Source organism: Halichoerus grypus, chromosome 7 (assembly GCF_964656455.1).
Source record: "Halichoerus grypus chromosome 7, mHalGry1.hap1.1, whole genome shotgun sequence".
NCBI lineage: Eukaryota > Metazoa > Chordata > Mammalia > Carnivora > Phocidae > Halichoerus > Halichoerus grypus.
Genome location: NC_135718.1, coordinates 8,389,504 through 8,408,042, shown reverse-complemented (window position 1 = coordinate 8,408,042; position 18,539 = coordinate 8,389,504). Strand labels below are relative to the sequence as shown.

Genomic DNA, 18,539 nt, shown 5'->3' with positions numbered 1-18,539 from the left:
TTCTCTCCAGCTCAGAGAAGTATGCAGACATACAGATCTGGCCCCAGTGTGGCCCCCTGAGGACAGGCTCCAAGCACTGACAGCCCATGTCCCCCAGTCAGATGTACCAGCTGCTTGAGCTCACTCACAAGAGGCAGTGGGGACCCAGCATCCAGGCCTGGACAGGAACAGGCATCTCCCTTCTTTGGTGACTATGACCTTCCTGCTGATGTCTGGGGCTCTGTCAGGACCTACATCCAGTGAGGCCCAGCTTGGCTGAAGCCACGGGGGCTGGGGACCTGGTCACCAGGGAGACCAGTCCTCCTTCAGCCCCACTAGGAGCAGGAAGTATTGTTCACAACCAGAAGAAAATGAATTCTGTTCTTTAGGAAACTGAGTTAAAATATTCTGAGTGTCTTTCTGGCATTTTAACCTTTCAATGTTGCCTTTACGAATTCAGAAGGCAAATGATCTTCAAAATGATGTGTGTGCATGTGTGTGTGTGTGTGTGTGTGCACATTCACTAGCTTATTGCTCTTAGACCTGGTTATATGGTCACTGACATCATTTTAATGTTGCAAAGTTGAGATACTTCCAAGTTCCCGACCAAGAACCCCTGCTGGAGAAGGTGATGGAAGCCCTTTGTAGCGTGCAGAAAGGGCCAGTTTAGGGAGCTATCGATACCTGCTTCCTCCCTTACCAACTCGCCCATGCATGCTCTTTGAGCTCCAGTGTCCTTTTCTTGTCATTGTTGCAGGGATTAAATACAGTGTGATAACGTTTCGATGTGTTTTGTAAATGCCGAAGCGCTATGAGGGTCTCAGCACTTGACGTTGTGCTTCCTACACACACTGGTGACCCTTCAGCATGTCCCTCCAGGCCAGAACATCAGGCTGTTGTTGGAGGATGTGCCCAGGGGCTGAGCAGACATCTAGCCCGTCCACTGGCCCACTTTTCATTGAGCGTTCTCCTCGGGCATCCTCATAGATCACCCTCATTGGAGTGACCTAAGGAGCCCACTGACAATGCAGAGCCCCCGACCTGTTGATTTGGAAACCCCAAGTATGACCCAGGAATCTCAATCTTTAACCAGTACCCCAAGTTTATCAGGTGAGTCTGAGAAACATCAAAGTGTGAGAACCGTGGACCCAGTGGTGTCCCCAGAAACGTATTCCTTGATTCGTTTACTCTGCAGCAGTGCGCGGACACCTATCTCATGCCAGGGGCTGTGTGTGGGGACAGTCTTTGGCAGCAGGGGAGACGCACAGATGAACATCTCACTCTGATGTCACACTCCAAGAATCTAATGAAAGACACGTATCCAACCCTGAATTCTGTGGGCCGAGTGAGGGGGCCAAGCAATGCGAAGATGGCTGACATTCGGCTCCGTTTCTTCCCCTGGGAGGCAAAGCTCTGCACACACCATCATAGTTACTGTTTATCAGAGCTCTGAAAGGTAAAGAAGGAAACTGAGGCTCAACAAGGTTCAGTGACTTGTGCAGGGTCCTGGGACGGCAGTGGTGTGCTGGTAAATGTTAATCAGGCTCTCAGGGTGGGGGAGGGAAGCTCTGATCCACACACCTTCCCCACAGGGTCTTGGTAAAATGACAGAAGGGCCACCGTCTCTGCACACTTTCCTGAGGCTAGGCTTACACCTTGCATGCCCAGAGTCCCTGAGGCTGCCACCAAGCCAGGCCACCCACCATCTTCCCCTTTCTCTAATGAGCTTCGGCACATTATGTCATCCAGGTCCTTCATAAACTGGAACTTGCTGTCTCACCAGACCCAGGGCAGATGGTGTGTGTGGCTGACTGATGGCAGCAGCTGGAACTCAGGCCAGGAATGCTGAGCCCCACCACGGCTCTGCTGAGGCTGACTGTGGACAGACAGGCTGGTCCAACTGTGAGGGCTCGTGGTCAGACAAAGTCCTCTCCTGGCTGAGGGGGATGCCCAGAGGATGTCACAGTGAGTTGCAGCATGCCCCCAGCGGACTTGAGAAGCTGTGGCTGAAAGGTGAGGGGAAGAGGACCTGGCAAACGGAGCACCCCCAGGAGCACCGCAGGTGCCCTGGAGCCAGGCCCTTGGTCATGCAGGATGGAGAAATGTGGAGCCAAAGGAGCCTCCCTGAGTGCCCCCAGCTCAGCCTGGAGAGGGAGGAGCACATCAGCCCTGGGCAGCTCCGGCGGGCACAGGTGGGTAGGACCTCCACGTCAAGGTCTGGCGGGGCTGGTGCTCAGGCCGGGACAGGTGGCACTGAGGCGTGAAGGTGCCCAGGCATCCGTCCCTTTTCTCAGACAGACTTCCTTGACTCAGCCTGTCTTGGACACACAGAGGGGAGGGCTGGAGGGGCGGGGGAGCTACAAGGAGCCAATCACCCTGCACCGGAGCCTTCAGGGCCGGTTCTCTCAGTGTGTGAGAGCGCGTGTGCGCATCAGCGGGGATTTCTGTGATAGAAGCAGCCCGATTCCAGAGAGGGAGAGAAGAGGAGGGGGAGGAACCGGAGGGGAGGAGAAAATTGGGGGTGGGAGAGACAGACGGAGAGAACAGCAGTGGGAGAGAGGGAAGCGAAGCGCAGCCAGGAGAGAGCGGGAGAGGGAGCAGGCGGGAGGCAGCGAGAAAGTGGAGGGGAGAGCAGAAAGGGAGAGCGAGCGGGGAGAGGGCAGGACGAGAGAGCCGGGGAGCCGGCGGCCGTGCGCGCCGCGGAGGCAGACCGCGGGTAGAGGGATGGGGTGAGGGCCGCGGGCGGGCGCCGGGCAGCCAGCTCCGGGGCGCGGGCGCGGGGGGCCCATGGCGGCGGGGGCCGGGGGGGCGCGGGGCGGCGGCGGGGGCGCCATGGCGGCGCCGGGTGGCGGGCCCTGAGCGCCGCGGCGGGCGCGCACCATGAACTCGTGGGACGCGGGCCTGGCGGGGCTGCTGGTGGGCACGATGGGCGTCTCGCTGCTGTCCAACGCGCTGGTGCTGCTCTGCCTCCTGCACAGCGCCGACATCCGCCGCCAGGCGCCGGCGCTCTTCACCCTCAACCTCACGTGCGGCAACCTGCTGTGCACCGTGCTCAACATGCCGCTCACGCTGGCCGGCGTCGTGGCGCAGCGGCAGCCCGCCGGGGACCGCCTGTGCCGCCTGGCCGCCTTCCTCGACACCTTCCTGGCCACCAACTCCATGCTCAGCATGGCCGCGCTCAGCATCGACCGCTGGGTGGCCGTGGTCTTCCCGCTGAGCTACCGCGCCAAGATGCGCCTCCGCGACGCCGCGCTCATGGTGGCCTACACGTGGCTGCACGCGCTCGCCTTCCCCGCCGCCGCGCTCGCCCTGTCCTGGCTCGGCTTCCACCAGCTGTACGCGTCGTGCACGCTGTGCAGCCGGCGGCCGGACGAGCGCCTGCGCTTCGCCGTCTTCACGGGCGCCTTCCACGCGCTCAGCTTCCTGCTGTCCTTCGTCGTGCTCTGCTGCACGTACCTCAAGGTGCTCAAGGTGGCTCGCTTCCACTGCAAGCGCATCGACGTGATCACCATGCAGACGCTCGTGTTGCTCGTCGACATCCACCCCAGGTGAGCGGGGGGCGGGGGGGGGCGGGGGCAGGGCCGTGGGGGGGGCTCAGTTTGGGGAGGGCTCTTGGTGGGAGGAAGGGGGTCCTTGTGTCCCCCCACGCCCCAGCTTGTGGCCTCGAGCAGGCCCCTATGCCACGGAGCCTCCATTCTTTCTTCTGAAAACTCAGGTGGGGGGAGGGACCAGTGCTGCCGGTCTTGAGACGGGTGCTTAGAGCATCCACAAAGCAAACCACCAAAAACGTGGGTGAAACAGTATGTACGTTTTTTGAGGCCTCGGGGTAGAAAGCAGAGTCAGAACTTTGTTGGACTTCTGATACTTCTTTGATGTGTTTGTAGATTTCACTTTAAACAGCAGGGGAGAAGGCAGTGATCTCTGTTCACTGCTTGAGTCCTTTAAAGGGTTCTAATCAGGCCCTGAGAGTGTGGCTTAGATGCTTGGGGAGCCCCTCGAGAGCTCTTGTGGGAAGGTGCTGCTTTTCTGGGTCTTTCCTTTCTCTGTGTCTGGCCCTGCCTCTGTCTCCTGATCCTGTGTGTGTGAGAGTCCTTGGGCCGCACCTTCCTCTGTGGATCCTTAAAGGAGCATCTGAAGGGCTCTTGAGGGAACTGGAGGGGGGCTTCTCCTGCTCTTCCCAAATGGCACTGCCCTGCGTCTCCCAGACTTGGAGGCCGGAGGCACCTGCAGAGGGAGAGTGTCACCCACGAGGCTCCTGGGAAAAACCCACCCACACCACCTGCACCCTCACTGGGCCACTGTCTCAGAAAGGCAGGTCGGGGTGGGCATTTCAGGTGCAGCCACTCCTTAGGAACTCCTGCCATCCCCTGGAGCATCTCGGGGAAGGAAGGAGGAAACTCTTAGCTGAGGTGTCCTGAGCTCACCTTGGTTTTCCTTATGGGAATAGGAACCCAAGGAAGGAAACAGCTGGTGGTGTCCCTGAGGACTCTGCCGTTTTAGATCTCATCACCCCAGGGAAGGGCAGCCTTCCCCTCTGTCACCCAGGATGGCGCAGAAAGCGAGCTAGACAGAGAACTCCTCAGGGGGGTGGCTGGGGGCAGTGAGGGAGCTGGGTCCTTACGGTGTGGATGCCCCTCCCCACCCAAGGAGAAACAAGCTCGTGGCTGAGGCGGACAGACTGGACGTGTCAGTCTAAGCAAGGGTTCCTTCAGTGTGGGTTGTTTCTGCCCATGAGCAATAGAAAGAAGAGCCCTTAAACTTCACTGTGTCTGCACATGCAAAGGCATGCACGCGTGTGTCCACTGTTTCGTCCCAGAATGGCCCCTCCTCATTCCGTGCCGGGCCAAGGCCTCCAGCCACAGAGTCTTCCCCATGGAATCATGTACAGTGTTTACACGTGAATGCCCGATAGCACAAATACACCAGGGCCCATGAACCCACATGTGCACACGTGTGAGCCGCACACACACAATTGCACGTGTTCGTGTGTAGACTGCACGTCTAACAGACGGGTCTCCACATGTGCACATGTCACAGGGGACATGCATGCACATCGACTACAAAGACACGGCTGACTCACTGCCCGCATCTGTTGACGGTTCAGTGTCCCTTTCGGAAATACTCCACAGCCGCAATTGCAGAACTGCTCCCCTTTGCCATCTCCTGGGGCGTGAGGACCTCACTTTAGAAGGTGCATCCCCAGGACTTGACTGGGGCTGTTTTAGAAGCTGAGGGAATGTTGTTGAACAACCGGGACTAGAACGATTCCTATCATGGGCCCTCCCACCATGAGTCTAAGCAGAGAAGGCGTTGAACCAGGAGAGGAATCCGTTCTTATTCAGACCAGTGCAAGTCCCATCCCTGCTGCCTTTCCACGTTCCAGAACAGGAGGGGCCGTGGCTCCTTTTTAGCCCATTTGGGATATAAGGCCATCTCCACTCTTGCAAACCTGTCACTGACTCCAGGCCAGCACGCTCCCTCTGGTCCCCTCTGGGGGAACCTTGACCTCTTCGAAGCCCCGGGATGCTTTCAGGAGCCCCGACTCGCAGTGTCATGGGGCCGGGCGGGGCCAAGGGATAGTGCTAGTCTGCACCGGGGTAGAGGAAGGGCTCCTGGGGCAGGGATGGCCCTCGGCCAGTTCAGACAGGCCCCACTGGCCGAGGGCCAGCCTGAGGTTACGGCGTAGCAAGCAGATGTGACGGCACTGTCCCTTCAGTGAACCCCACCCGCCTTCTGTGTGGAGTCAGGTCCCCAGAGCGAGAGGGTAGGGTGATGGGCACACACAAGAGGGCACCAGCTTCCTCGCAGCTGATCCACAGCCTTCTTTCCTGGCAGCTCTAAACTCTTCCTCTCTGTAAAGGAGAAACTGCAGAGCTAGCTCGGTCTGACGGAGAAGGCTGCCCCTCGAACCTCCAAGCCCTAGGCACGAAGGCTCCAGAAAGATCAGCCAAGCCTCCTGGGCTGGTGTGGTGTTGACAGCCAGGAGCACCTGGGGATCAGCAGAAGCCAGGCTTCCTTATCTGGACAGCCAGGGCGGCAGGTGGAGTCATTGCTCGCTGGAGGTTTTCCTTAACAGCCACCACACTAACGGCCTCCTGAGACTTAATTAGGAGGGACCCGTTTTTGAGTTCCCTGAGGCCCAGGGTGACGTTTGTCAGAAAGCTCCCTGCTGGGGCCTGCTCTTCCCACAGAGTGTTTAATCCCGTGAGTGGCAGGCTGGACTCCTTGGTTTCAACAATGCCAAAAGACCCTCTGGTTTAAATTAAATCTGTCCTGAGAGACGTTCCCCACTCCTGTCTTCCTGTGGTGGTTTTTCAAGTTGCGACATTTGTAAAGCAATTAAGCATTCCTAATATTTATTACCCACCTGGTCCTCCGATTCCTCCATTTGCTTGGTTCTGTTCTCCCAAACCACAGCTCCTGACGAGGGATGGTTGGTCCTCTCCCTGGTGCTGAGAGTTGTGGGCTTTCACCTGACGTGGGACAAAGGTGGGGTGCCGGGGCACCGATGGTGACATCCCTGGTCCCCCAGTCCAGCTGAGGGCCACCACTCACCGGGATGGGTCGGGGACTTCTCCACGGGTTGGTGAAGCACACTCATCCTTGTGATCAGGGTCTACAGAGGGTTGGCTAAAGGGTCCACCCTGGAGGGCGTCCGAGCTGTGGCATAGGAAATGGAAGGGCCCATGGAGATAACCTCACTGTGCCCTTGATCTTACAGGTGAGGAAATTGGGAGACCCAGGGAAGAAGGGCAAGTGCACTTGCCTAATTTAATAGGTCTAGGATGTTTCAAGCCAAAATTTGTGCCTGGTTCTGACCCTAAGATTTATAGATGGGACAAAAGTGCAAATAGAGGCTCATAAACCATCTATATAAATATTTAGAAGTTCTAAATTAAGCTTACAAACTGTTAAATGAAATATGTTCTATCCTCCTACCTTGACAAGTATACATTTATAACACTCTGCAAGGCTGGGTTCAAATTTAGAATTCTCGGGCTCCTTGAAGTTCAGCCTCGTCCATGGTGCGGAGAGCTGAGCTGGCTCCAAGCACACAGCCCCTGCCTCTCCTCCCCACCCCTGGCTCTACCCAGCACCACGAGGAGCCTCCACTACTCAGGCGCCAAGCGAGCACACCTGTGGCATTGTCCACCCTCGGGAGGATGGGCCTGGGGAGGGTGCCTGCTCACGTTCTGGAAGTAGAATCGGGGCATCTGGGCAGGGAATTCCGGGTTCCGGGTCCTTGGAACTTGATCTAGAATGGATGATGTGGGCTCTGGGTGGGCACATGAAGTCTTCATTTCGTGGGGAGGGGCGTAGTCCCCCTCACCGTCCAGGACTCAGCATAAGGTCCCCTCTTGTGAGATCTGAGGACATGACTTTTCACACTAGCATCCTGACCCCAAACTCAAGGTCTGCTCCACCATTGGTCAGCCTGTTCCCTTGCCTTTTGTTTTGTTCTCTTTAAAAGCCAGAAAACAAATCTGGATGCCCTGGGAGTACTTGGAGCATGTGCTCAGGACCGATTGAGGTCATCTGGAGACCAGTGAAGGCCCAGACCATTGTGTTGGGCATGGTGGTGTCAGGGACTGGAAGATTTTGGCTGTGATTGCCTCATTTATTCACTTCAGATATTCCTGGCCTTCTCTGTTCATTCTGCCATTTATTGACGCCTACTGGGGAACATCTCTTTGGCCCCACATGTCACGATGCCAGAAAGCCCATCTCTTTGTCACAAGGAAGTTGTGTCCTATGGCAGCTCTCGGGAAGCCCCATGCTGGTGCACTTGCTTGTACTTGGGAAGGATGTTGCTGGCCAGGGGAATTTGGGGCCCCTTACCCTCTGCACTGCAGAGTCAGCCTAGAAGTCTGAGGACTCCAGCTGCTACCCCTGTGCGCAGAACTATCTGGAGAATGCATTCGTGTGGCTAGACGCAGCTTGCTTATTGCTCTGTGATCCTATGGAGGGCAGTGGGATCTGGGGAAATACCCCAGATCCCGGAGTCAGGAGTCCTGGTTCTGTCCTAAACTCATTGTGGGACCCTGGGCATGGCGTAAACCTGGCTGGCCCTCTGTGTCCTCATCTGCAAATAAATAAAATAACAGCTCACAGGGCTACAAGATGTTAAGGAGCTCAGTTTTGCAAAGCTGTCGTGGGGGAAAAAAATGAGAGCAAGTGCAGAGTGATTTTATTCTGTTGTTCTGGGCGCAGGCGAGCTGCTCTCATCCTGTGCTTCACAATAATGATAAGCAAGAGGGTTGCACAGCTGCCCTGCCCTCCTTCTCCTGCCATCCCCCTGGCCTTACCTGGAAATCGGGGAGGGGGGCCTCTGGGCAGGGAAGATGGATCCGTCCTCTTGCAGGAGTTCGGGGAAGCAGCCATGTGGTTCCTGACCAGGAGCGCCAGACCGGGAGTCAGTAACTGGGTGCTAGCTCTGCCAGCATCTCACTCTCTGGGGGAGGGGGGCAAGTTCCTCTCTTCTCTGAGCCTCATTTTCTCCATCTGTGAGCTGGGTTAGGTGGATGAGGGGGTTTCCCATACTAGACATGACTGTGTGACTGTAGGGTCTAGCCAGTCCGTCTCAGAGCAGAGACATGCCTAGGCCCGTGTGGATGCTAACCCAGACACGCATCCACCTCGGACACCTGCGGCATGCCAAGGGCCATTAAGACAGTATCCACTGGGTTCCGGGAGGCCAGAGAGGGTCACAGAGCCAGCACGAGAGTCAGGAGTCAGCTCAGACCTCCTTCCTCTGGCATGGCCCCTGGTTGCTGCTCTTTCTGTCTTTCTGTCTGTCTGTCTCTCATACATGCACAGGGCAGAAAGAAGACTTTTATAGTGGGAGGGAGCCCTGTGGTTTTGGAGCTCAAGATAGTGCTGGAACATGGTAATCGTTCAGTAAACATGTTGAATAGATATTAATCATGGTTAGCGTTTATTGCGTGCTTACTGAGTCAGACACTGTCCTAGGTACTTTTTGGATGTTAATCTCAATAAGACCCTAGGAGATAAGTACTCTTAGAACTGTCGTTTTAGAGATGAAGAGGCTGATGAACAGAGAAGTTTGTAACTTGCCTAAAGCCACACAGCAATTAAGTGGCAAAGCCTGGATTTGAACCCAGACGTCGGGCTCTGGGGCCACATGCTTACTACCACACTATTAACGAGAAAGGACTCCAGGTTAGTGGAAGCTTTCATGGTCTTGCTTTGTCCAATCGGCTCAGGATGTTTAAGGCTCACTTAAAAAAAATCGGTTTCAGAACAGGATTCTACCATCATCTCTTTTGAGGAGGTCACTTAAAAAAATGATTGAGACTTAATTTTCTAAGAGGTTTTTTAAGGGCTCATCCCTTCATACCACATAGACGGATTAGGTGTTTTCTGGATGTCAGATGCTGAGCTTTGAACTGCGGGCACCCACAGAAGTAACTTGTCTGCAAGGGCCTGCCATGCAATGCTTCCTGCTATTCAAAGCTTTGCAGGAACAGAGAGAATTATTCCCCACAGATTTTGACTGTGTACAGTAGTGACGTTGATCATTCCAGTCTATACAGTGTCCATTTTATTCCTTTCGGGTCACTGAAATGTGTCTGGTTTTCTTCCCAAAGACCTCCGAAGCTTTTACCAATATCTGCTTTTAAGTATTCCTCATGTCTTTAAGGAAGGACTATCTGGCGCAGCCGGGAAAGGGGAGACAACTGGGTCCTCAGCCCCTCAGCAGGGAGTTCAGTCCTCCTGGGGGTGCCAGAGGAAGCTCCTCACTCCTCAAGAGCTTGCTAGCTGATGAGTCATTTCTGTGCCTGATAAATGGTAGCTCTAGTTATAGCTATTATGAAATTCCCCTTGGATAAATGAGGAACCAGATTCAGAGAGGTTTAGTGACTTCCCCAAGGCCACACAGCAATGAGGGCAGAGCTGGGACTAGGACATCTCACTCAGAGCTCCTTTATTCATTGGGGTTATTCTGAAGCATCTGAGAAATGGACAACATCGTCAGGGTCACAGATGGGAGGAGGGCCCAGCCCCAGTGCCACCATCAGTTTCTTTGGGGTACCCTTGATGTGGTGCTCATTTTTTAGGAGATACCTAGAATGCCTTGTGCTTCTCAGGGGCTGAGTGTACCATGATGGCTCAGGATACCCAGCTCATGTCCCAAATCTCCAGCAATTCTCAAGTCAATTACATGAACGTTTGGGGGGAAATATTTCAATATTAAAACAAACGGACCTGTGTTATGGAGAATATACCAAACACACATGCCCTAGGGTGACCACTGTCCTGGTTTGCCGAGTACTGACCGGGTTCTCTGAGGATGCAGGACTTTGGGTTTTAAAACCAGGAAAATCTTGGGCAGACCAAGATGAATCGGTTACCTCATGGCACCCAGACATCCTGGGTGGGGACCTGTGCCTTCTCTCCATGCCCACCCATATCGTGCACATGTTACAAGAGCCAGAGGACGTTGGTAGAAGACTCTGCAGAGACCCAAGTATAAATGGGGAGCCAGGAGATTAAGACTGACTCTTGCTGGGTGACCTCAGACAAAGTCCCCCAGTCCTCCTCCCCCACTGGCTGTATTCTTCAGATTTTCTGGATAAGATGATGCCCTGGTGCCTCCCAAGGGGTTGGTGAGGACCCTCCCACTCATTGGGAGATGACACTCAAGCCTCCAAAGTCAGATGGCCTGGGTTCAGATCCCATTATCACGTGGGGCAACAGACCGTCCTGGATTGCTCTGGGTGGAGGCAGGTTTTCCATTTTAAAACTGGGCCAGTCCCATGCAAAGCATCCAGGATGCGTGACTTTCTGTGCTAAAACCAGGACAGTGCTGATTACCCAGGACAAGTTGGTCATCCTATCACCACTACTCACCAGCTGTGTGATCTTGAGCAAGTTACTTAACCCCTCTGTGCCTCATCCGCTTATTTGAAAAAAAAAGATTATAGTTCTATCAGTCCTCAACGTATAGAGACATGGTGAGCATCAGTGAACTAATGCACGTGACTCTCCATCAAAGGGTCTAAAGTGGGACAGGTTAAAGCCTCAAGAAGTGTGGGTTTTTATTAATATTAGTTATTATAAATTAATTAGTAATGTGATTTAATAGTAATACTTTTTCAGCCAGTGTGAAACCTGTTTGTACAAAACCAAACTCCAGTTCCCAACTCTACATTCCAAGGCAAGGGGAGAAAGTCCTGCAAGAATTTCAGGGGCCTGTTTTAATTCAGTGTTAAAACAGTAGTCCTTGTGGAAGGAAGGGGAGGTCGCCCTGCCGTTCATGCTGCTTGTGAACCTGGCTCATGCACATTCCCTCTGCCCCTTGCTTTCCTTGAACAGACTGGCCTAATTCTGGAGCCGGGGCTCTATAGCAAGGGCCTATATTATCGGCCAGATTATCTCCACATCCTGGGCAACTCTGTCTGCAGTCTTCCTCCTTGTGCATTTTTGGAATAATATGATTTATTTTAAAAATACACAGTAGATGGGGTGCCTGGGTAACTCAGTCGGTTAAGTGTCTGCTTTCGGCTCAGGTCATGATCTCAGGGTCCTGGGATCGAGCCCCGCATCGGGCTCCCTGCTCAGTGGGGAGTCTGCTTCTCCCTCTCCCTCTGACTGCCCCCTGGCCCGCTCAAGCTCACTCTCTCTCTCTCAAATAGTTAAAATCTTAAAAAAATAAATAAATAGTAGAAACACCTGCCCACATGGAATCCCATGGAATGGAGCATGTGAGACCTTACAGCCGGACTGGCCCTTCGGGCTCTCTGATGGTGGTAACAGACAGCTCGCTGGTGCTCATGAATTACCCTGTGCCTACAGGAAATGGGTTGCATGAACCACTTCTCTCAGTTGGCGTGAGATGTCAGTTCTCGAAAGTCCCTGGAGCTGGTGGAGTCAGGACCGGGGAGTCCATCCTCTAAGCTGTGTCCCTGATTTCCCAGAGACTTAACATTCTCTTAGCCACAGCCCAGTCCTGACTCCACCAGCTCCAGGGACTTAGCCCCTGAGAACCCTGTAGCCCCAAGAGTCCTCCCTGTGACCCCCTAAGGCAGTGTGTATAGCTGCAGGCAAGGCTGAGGCTTTGGGATGGAAGATCCAGGACTGAAGGCGTGGAGGAAAGGAAGAGTCCAGGTCAGCCCAGGTAGAAAGGACCAGCTTTGAGAAACAGACAAGGGTTCAAATCCTGTCTCCATTTACCAGCTGGGCAAACCATTTGGCTTCACTGAGCTCATACTCTTCACTGTAAAACAGGGCAGGTGAAACCCACGTGGCAGGTCGAGCACACCTGGCAGGATGAATATCAGTAAAGACAAGAATTAGAGACACTACTGAGAGAATGTAGACTGTGGTGCTGGCATGCAGCAGGTGATCAGTGAACTTCATGAGTAGTAATAATGAGAATTTATATTTACTTGCACTTGGGCCCTGTGTTAATTGCTTTATGTGCTTTACGCATTGAACGCATTCCGTGCATCTGTGTGCTTTTTGCATTTAATTTTCCAAAGAGCCCTTGGTGGCATTTTATTATATTACTATGCACATTTCACAGATGATGACCCTGAGGCTTAGCAATGTCACGCACATGTCCTAGGTCATGCACGTGTCCAAGGTCTCACACGCCTATGGCCGGGACTTGACCTCAGGTCTCTCTGGCCCCTCCCGGAGCCCCTGCACTCAAGGCCCTGCCTGTGTTCATTAATAGCAAGTCATCCTCCCCTCTCTCATGCGCAGTGTGCGGGAACGCTGCTTGGAGGAGCAGAGAAGGAGGCGGCAGCGCGCCACCAAGAAGATCAGCACCTTCATAGGGACCTTCCTCGTATGCTTCGCGCCCTACGTGATCACCAGGTGAGCCTCACCGGCCGGACTGGGGCTTTGGAGGGCAAAGCAGGGCCCACGTGACCTGGAGCAGTCACCGGCCTCTCTCTTGAACACATGTTTCCAGAGGGGGTGTTGGGGTGACAGTTTACTTCACAGGTTTGGTGAGAAGGAGGGCGCATGCAGCCTTCAGAACCAGAAGGGATGGGAAAGACTCCCCTTGATTCCCAAATCACATTGTCTAACCCTGTAGCCCCAAGAGCCCCGAAAGGAAAGGAAAGGGGAGAATGGACAGAGGAAACACCTTGCCCTGGTTGGGTTCCTACTGTCCACTGGGCACGGTGTGGCCCCGCTCCCCAGGCGTCCTCTGCCTGGACACCCTGGTCAGCAGCAGGCGCCACGTGCCATCGGCCCAGGGAGCAGGGAGCTCGCCCCGTGCCCAGCCAGGTAGGCCTGCCTGTCCCGCCGCTCTGGGCACCTCCCGCTTGTTAGTGCAGGCGTTGTGAGCTGGCCATCTTCGCTCCCATCTGCCACTGCCTGTGCCCCGAGGTGCAGCTTGCTGGCCGTGGGGCCGTGCGTTCCAAAAGCCAACCCGCTCTAGCTGCAGGATTTCTCTCTTGTGCTTCAGCCAGGCAAAAAGCATCATCCCATCAGTTTTGCACAGTGGAGGGGAAAAAGAAACCACAACTCTGTATCCAGAATGGCTTCACTGTTTAGGAAGTTGACGATAAAAAGGGACTTTGATGTTTGATTAGGAAGTGGATGTTGAGCCTGGGAAGTAGGATCTGTGCAGTGTGTGTGTGTGTGTGTGTGTGTGTGTGTGTGTGTGAGAGAGAGAGAGAGAGAGAGAGAGAGAGAGATTGAAAGAGGACACAGCCCAGCATCCCAGCATCCCGTGGTGTCCTCAGCTGGCAGGCGGAAGGGACCCCCTGCCTGGCTGTCTCCTAGGGTGGGCTTGCATGCTCTGGGGAGGAGGAGCCCACCACAAAGTCTCCCTGTTCCTCTCGTGCATCCTTATCCTGAGCTGACATCTGGTTCCCTGTAGTACCATCCATTTTCTTTGGCCCAGGAGAACATCTGTCCCCTCCTCCTAGGGGCCCTACTCCCCCATGGCAGCCCCCATCTTTTCTTCTCTTGGAGTGTCTTCCCGTCTCTTCACAGCCGCCTTCTCTGGGGGAAATCTCGCTTTGCTTTGCATGTAGGACCTGGGACGGTCTGCAGGTCTCTGGGTAGGTCTGACTTGGGCAGAGCAAGAGCCGTTAGTTCTTCCTTCTAGAACCGTCAACTAGACCTCCCCTCCCCACTACTGACATCTTGCGTGGGATCCCCTTTCGGGGGGGGCTGCTCTGTGCATTGCAGGCTGTTAGCAGCACTGTGTCTTCTACCCACGACTCGCCTCTACCCCGCTCCTGCTCCCCAGTGTTCACAACTAGAAATGTCATCAGACACCGCCCTGGGGATCAGCATCACCCCTGGGTGAGAACCCTTGGTCTAGATGCGCCACATCCAGCCAGGATCCCGGAGCTTGCATGGATCAGGTTTTCCAAGGGACACGAAACCCAGGCAGAGACAAGCGGGTTTCTGTTGCTGTCCAAGGGCGGGGCCACAGGGCGGTGACCAGCATGGGCTCTGGAACATGCCCACTTGGGTTCAAACCACAGCTGCACTTCTTCCTGCAGTGTGACCCTGGGCCAGTGATACCACCTCTCTGAGCCTCCGGCCTCCCATCGAAGTGAGCAGTGCCTGCCACTTAGGGTTGTTTTGAGGATTGAAGCCTTTGAGCATGGGGAGCGTGGACAGCACAGGCCTGGTGTGGATGACATCTGTGGTTGGCACTCCCTCCCTTGTACTTGTGATGGGCTGGTGTGTGCAGTGAGGGGATTAATCCAAGGAGGAAAGAGGCAATGGGAGGGGAGGGCAGGCAGATGGCTCTCCTCTTAGATCCCACTGGAGAGGGGACCTGTGGGCTAATGATGGGAACTTGAACCCTCAGAGGAGCCTAGGTAATGTGGCTCCAGCTTTAAACTATTGGATTTTTCTCTGGCTTAATCTCATTTCCCAACAAAATTTTCCTTTTTTTCTGATTATAGCCTGGTTCATCTAATGGTGCCCAGAAAATAACGTTTCGGTAAAATTGATAGTAGATTCACAATGCAATATGTTCCCTCCAAATGGATTTGATGCATTTGGGGTTTTTAAAAATATTCACAGAACTGTTCCTCTTTTATGGGGATGAATGGCAACTTACTAAGGAGAAAAAGCTATGCCCAGAAAACCTCATACATACAAAATACGGCTTCGGGGAAGCCACCCCCAGGCCCACTGCCACCACCGACCCAGCTCCTATCTTGACTCTTTCTTTTTTGGGGGGGAGTGGTAAATTTTAATTTTATTTTTTTATTGAAGTATAATTAACATACAGTGTGGTATTAGTTTCAGGTGTATAATATAGTGATTCAACAATTCTGTGCATTACTCAGTGCTCATCTGACAAGTGTACTCTTGATGCCCTCTATTTCACCCAGCCCCTGCCCACCGCTCCCCTCTGGCGACCACCACTTTGTTCTCTGTATTTAAGAGTCTGTTTTTTTGTCTGTCTCTTTTTTTCTTTGTTTCTTCTTTTTTGTTTCTTAAATTCCACATATGAGTGAAATCACATAGTATCTGTCTTTCTCTGACTTGTTTCACTTAGTGTTATACTCCCTAGCTCCATCCATGTTGTTGCAAATGGCAAGATTCCATTCTTTTTATGGCTAATATTCCATATATATATGGAATATTATACATTATATAATATTGGAATATATATATTCCATATATATATATATATATATATATATATAAAACATCTTCTTTATCCATTCATCATCAGTCAGTGGACAATTGGGTTCCTTCCATATCTTGGCTATTATAAATAATGCTGCTATAAACAGTTGTTCATATATCTTTCCAAATTAGTGTTTTCATTTTCTTTGGGATATATCTCCAGTAGTACAATTACTGGATCATATGGTAATTCTATTTTTAATCTTTTGAGGAACCTCCATACTGTTTTCCACAGTGGCTGTACCAATTCACATCCCCACCAGCAGGGCACAAGGGCCCCCTTTTCTCCATATCCTCGCCAACACTTGTTATTTCCTGTGGTTTTGATTCTAGCCATTCTGACAGGTGTGAGGTGCTATCTCACTGTAGTTTTGATTTGCATTTCCCTGACGATGAGTGATGTTGAGCATCTTCTCATGTACCTGTTGCCCATCTGTCTGTCTTCTTTGGAAAAATACCTATTCAGGTCCTCTGCCCATCTTTTAATTGGATTATTTGTTCTTTTTGTGTTGAGTTGTGTAAGTTCTTTATACATTTGAAGATGAACCCCTTTTCGGATATGTCATTTACAAATATCTTCTCCCATTCCGTAGGTTGCCTTGTCACTTTGTTGATGGTTTCCTTTGCTGTGCAGAAGTAGGTGTAGTTCCAATAGTTTAATTTTGCTTTTGTTTCCCTTGCCTGAGGAGACAGATCTAGAAAAGTGTTTTTACGGCTGATGTCAGAGAAATTACTGCTTGTGTTTCCTTTTATAAGTTTTATGGCTTCAGGTCTGACATTTAAGTCTGTAATCCATTTTGAGTTTATTTTTGTGGGTGGTGTAAGAAAGTGGTCCAGTTTCATTCTTCTGCATGTGGCCATCCAGTTTCCCCAACGCCATTTATCGAAGAGACTCTCTTTCCCCCACCGCCACCAGTCCACCCTGCTCCTGTCTTGGCTTTCTTATGTGAACAAAGGAACCGTCCTAAGCAAACCTCATAAAATATGCAAACATTCCCTCATTTCATTCCAGCACACATTTCTCTAGCACCTTTTCTGTGCAGAGCATAAAAAAGGCCCTGCAGAGGAGGCATGGGTTGGTGAGGTCCTGCAGGAGACCCCCTCTGCAGAGACACTGACCCCGTAGATATGGCCCTCGCACCCGGACAGAACACTATGTGACGTCATCCGATAGGTACAGGGTCCAATGTTTCTGAGACAGGAGCGAGCTCGCCTGGCTAGAGCTTCCTGGACCAGCCTTGTGAAGTAGGCTTGGCTATGCTGGAGGGACGATCCAAGCAGAAGGGACAGCATGAGCCAGATTTAGAGCCCTGCATGGGGTTCACCAGTCATGGGTTCCTTTAGAGCACTTGAACATGGCCTGTCTGAATTGAGACGCACTGTAGGTATAAAATGCACACTGGGTTTCCATGGCTTAGCATGACCAAATATATATATACTTTTTATATTGATTCCATAGGGAATGGTGATATCTTGGATTAAATAAACTATACGATTAGAATTAATTTCACCTGCATCTTCCCACACCTGTGGCTTGCCGTCTCTTCCTATTAGACAGCACTGGTCTTAGAGAGGTCTGGGGAATGAGGTGTGCTGAAGCCCTTCCTCCCGGCACCGTCTTTCCCTTGACTTCTAGCTGCTCATATCATGTGTCCTTCACTCCCCTGTGACCCCTGTTCCTGCTGCGCTCCAAGAGTGCTCAGGACTCTCTGCCTCCCTTCCTTCCGTGTCCGGTGTCCTGCCCAATATCAGAGTTTATCAAGAAGCATCCATTGAGCAACAAAGTCACTGCCTCCCTCCACCACATCAGGGGCAACAAGGCAGGGGCTCTTGGACAGCCTGAATGGGGGGACATCAGGCCCCAACCAGGGTGGCAGGGAGTGATGCTTGTGGCTGGCACGTAAACACAGAGTTAGTCCCCATGAAATTATACCCCTCTTGGAACCACCTGCTCCATCCACACCCCTCCTATGAGTGAGGGGAGAAGAGATTCTGATGAGGTGCGTCATGTTTATGGTCACGGGAGGCCCCAGGCACACCCCAAGGGGTTGGGCATGTGCCTGCGTGCTCATTACATGTGGGGAGTTCTGTGGGCTCCAGGTATGTGCTGGGCGTGGCCCAGGTCACATCAGAACCACAGTTCCATGGCCAGGGTGTCCACACTGCCAAACAGGGTGGGGTGGGGCAGGGTTTGCTCTCATATTCACCCCCAGAGAACCTGCCCCAAACTCTCCCTTCTTGCTGAGAGTCTGGGCCAGGAACCACACACTGAGTACCGGGAGTCCATCAGATCACCCTATTGTCACCAACATTGGAATGCAGGTCGCTTCAGGTGGTGATGGATTCTCCTGCTCTTTTCAACCTGGTTTCCAAGTGTACACTCGACCTCCCACCTCAGTAGAAGCTGAAGACAGACTCTGCTCCCAAAGCGTAGTTCAGGATTTAACTTCTTGCTGGAAGTGATTCCTTGTGGAGAACCTAGAGCCGTGGGTGTTGGAAGCGGAAGGTCCCTTCCTGGGCATCTCATCCAGGGAGCGCAAGCTGGCTGTGCCTTGGGGGCCAGCAGGAACCCACAGCCTGTGCCCAGCTGAGCACGTGCTGAGAGGCATCGTGAAGCCAGGCCGGGAGGGAGTGGGTGGAAAGGGCAGTGAATGAGTGCCTCCCCTGCCTGAGGAGAGGGGCACCGGCTGTGTGGTTTTCAGTTCCTAATCAGCTGCCATGGGTTTCCAACTTGGCTTCACATTAGCGTTACCTGGAGAGCTTGAACCCCCAGCCCTTACCCGGACCTCACACTGGACCAGTTAAATTAGCATCCCCAGGTGTGGTGCCTGGCATTGGTGGTTTTATTTATTTATTTTTTTTAAGGATTTTATTTATTTATTTGACAGAGAGAGACAAAGCGAGAGAAGGAACACAAGCAG

General features: G+C 52.9%; 1 protein-coding gene across 3 annotated transcripts in view; it reads left to right on the top strand.

Moving 5' to 3' along the window:
• Window positions 1-2,832: 2,832 nt before the first annotated feature.
• GPR26 (G protein-coupled receptor 26) overlaps window positions 2,833-18,539 on the top strand; it is an 84,988-nt gene continuing 69,281 nt past the window's right edge. For 2 of the 3 annotated variants that reach the window (XM_036067150.2, XM_036067148.2), the window contains exons 1-2: window positions 2,833-3,527; window positions 12,709-12,822. In XM_036067150.2, coding sequence (XP_035923043.1) covers window positions 2,860-3,527; window positions 12,709-12,822 — 782 coding nt within the window. In that variant the 5' untranslated portion in view covers window positions 2,833-2,859. The remainder of the gene's footprint in view (window positions 3,528-12,708; window positions 12,823-18,539) is intronic. The other variant, XM_036067149.2, reaches the window with a different exon arrangement.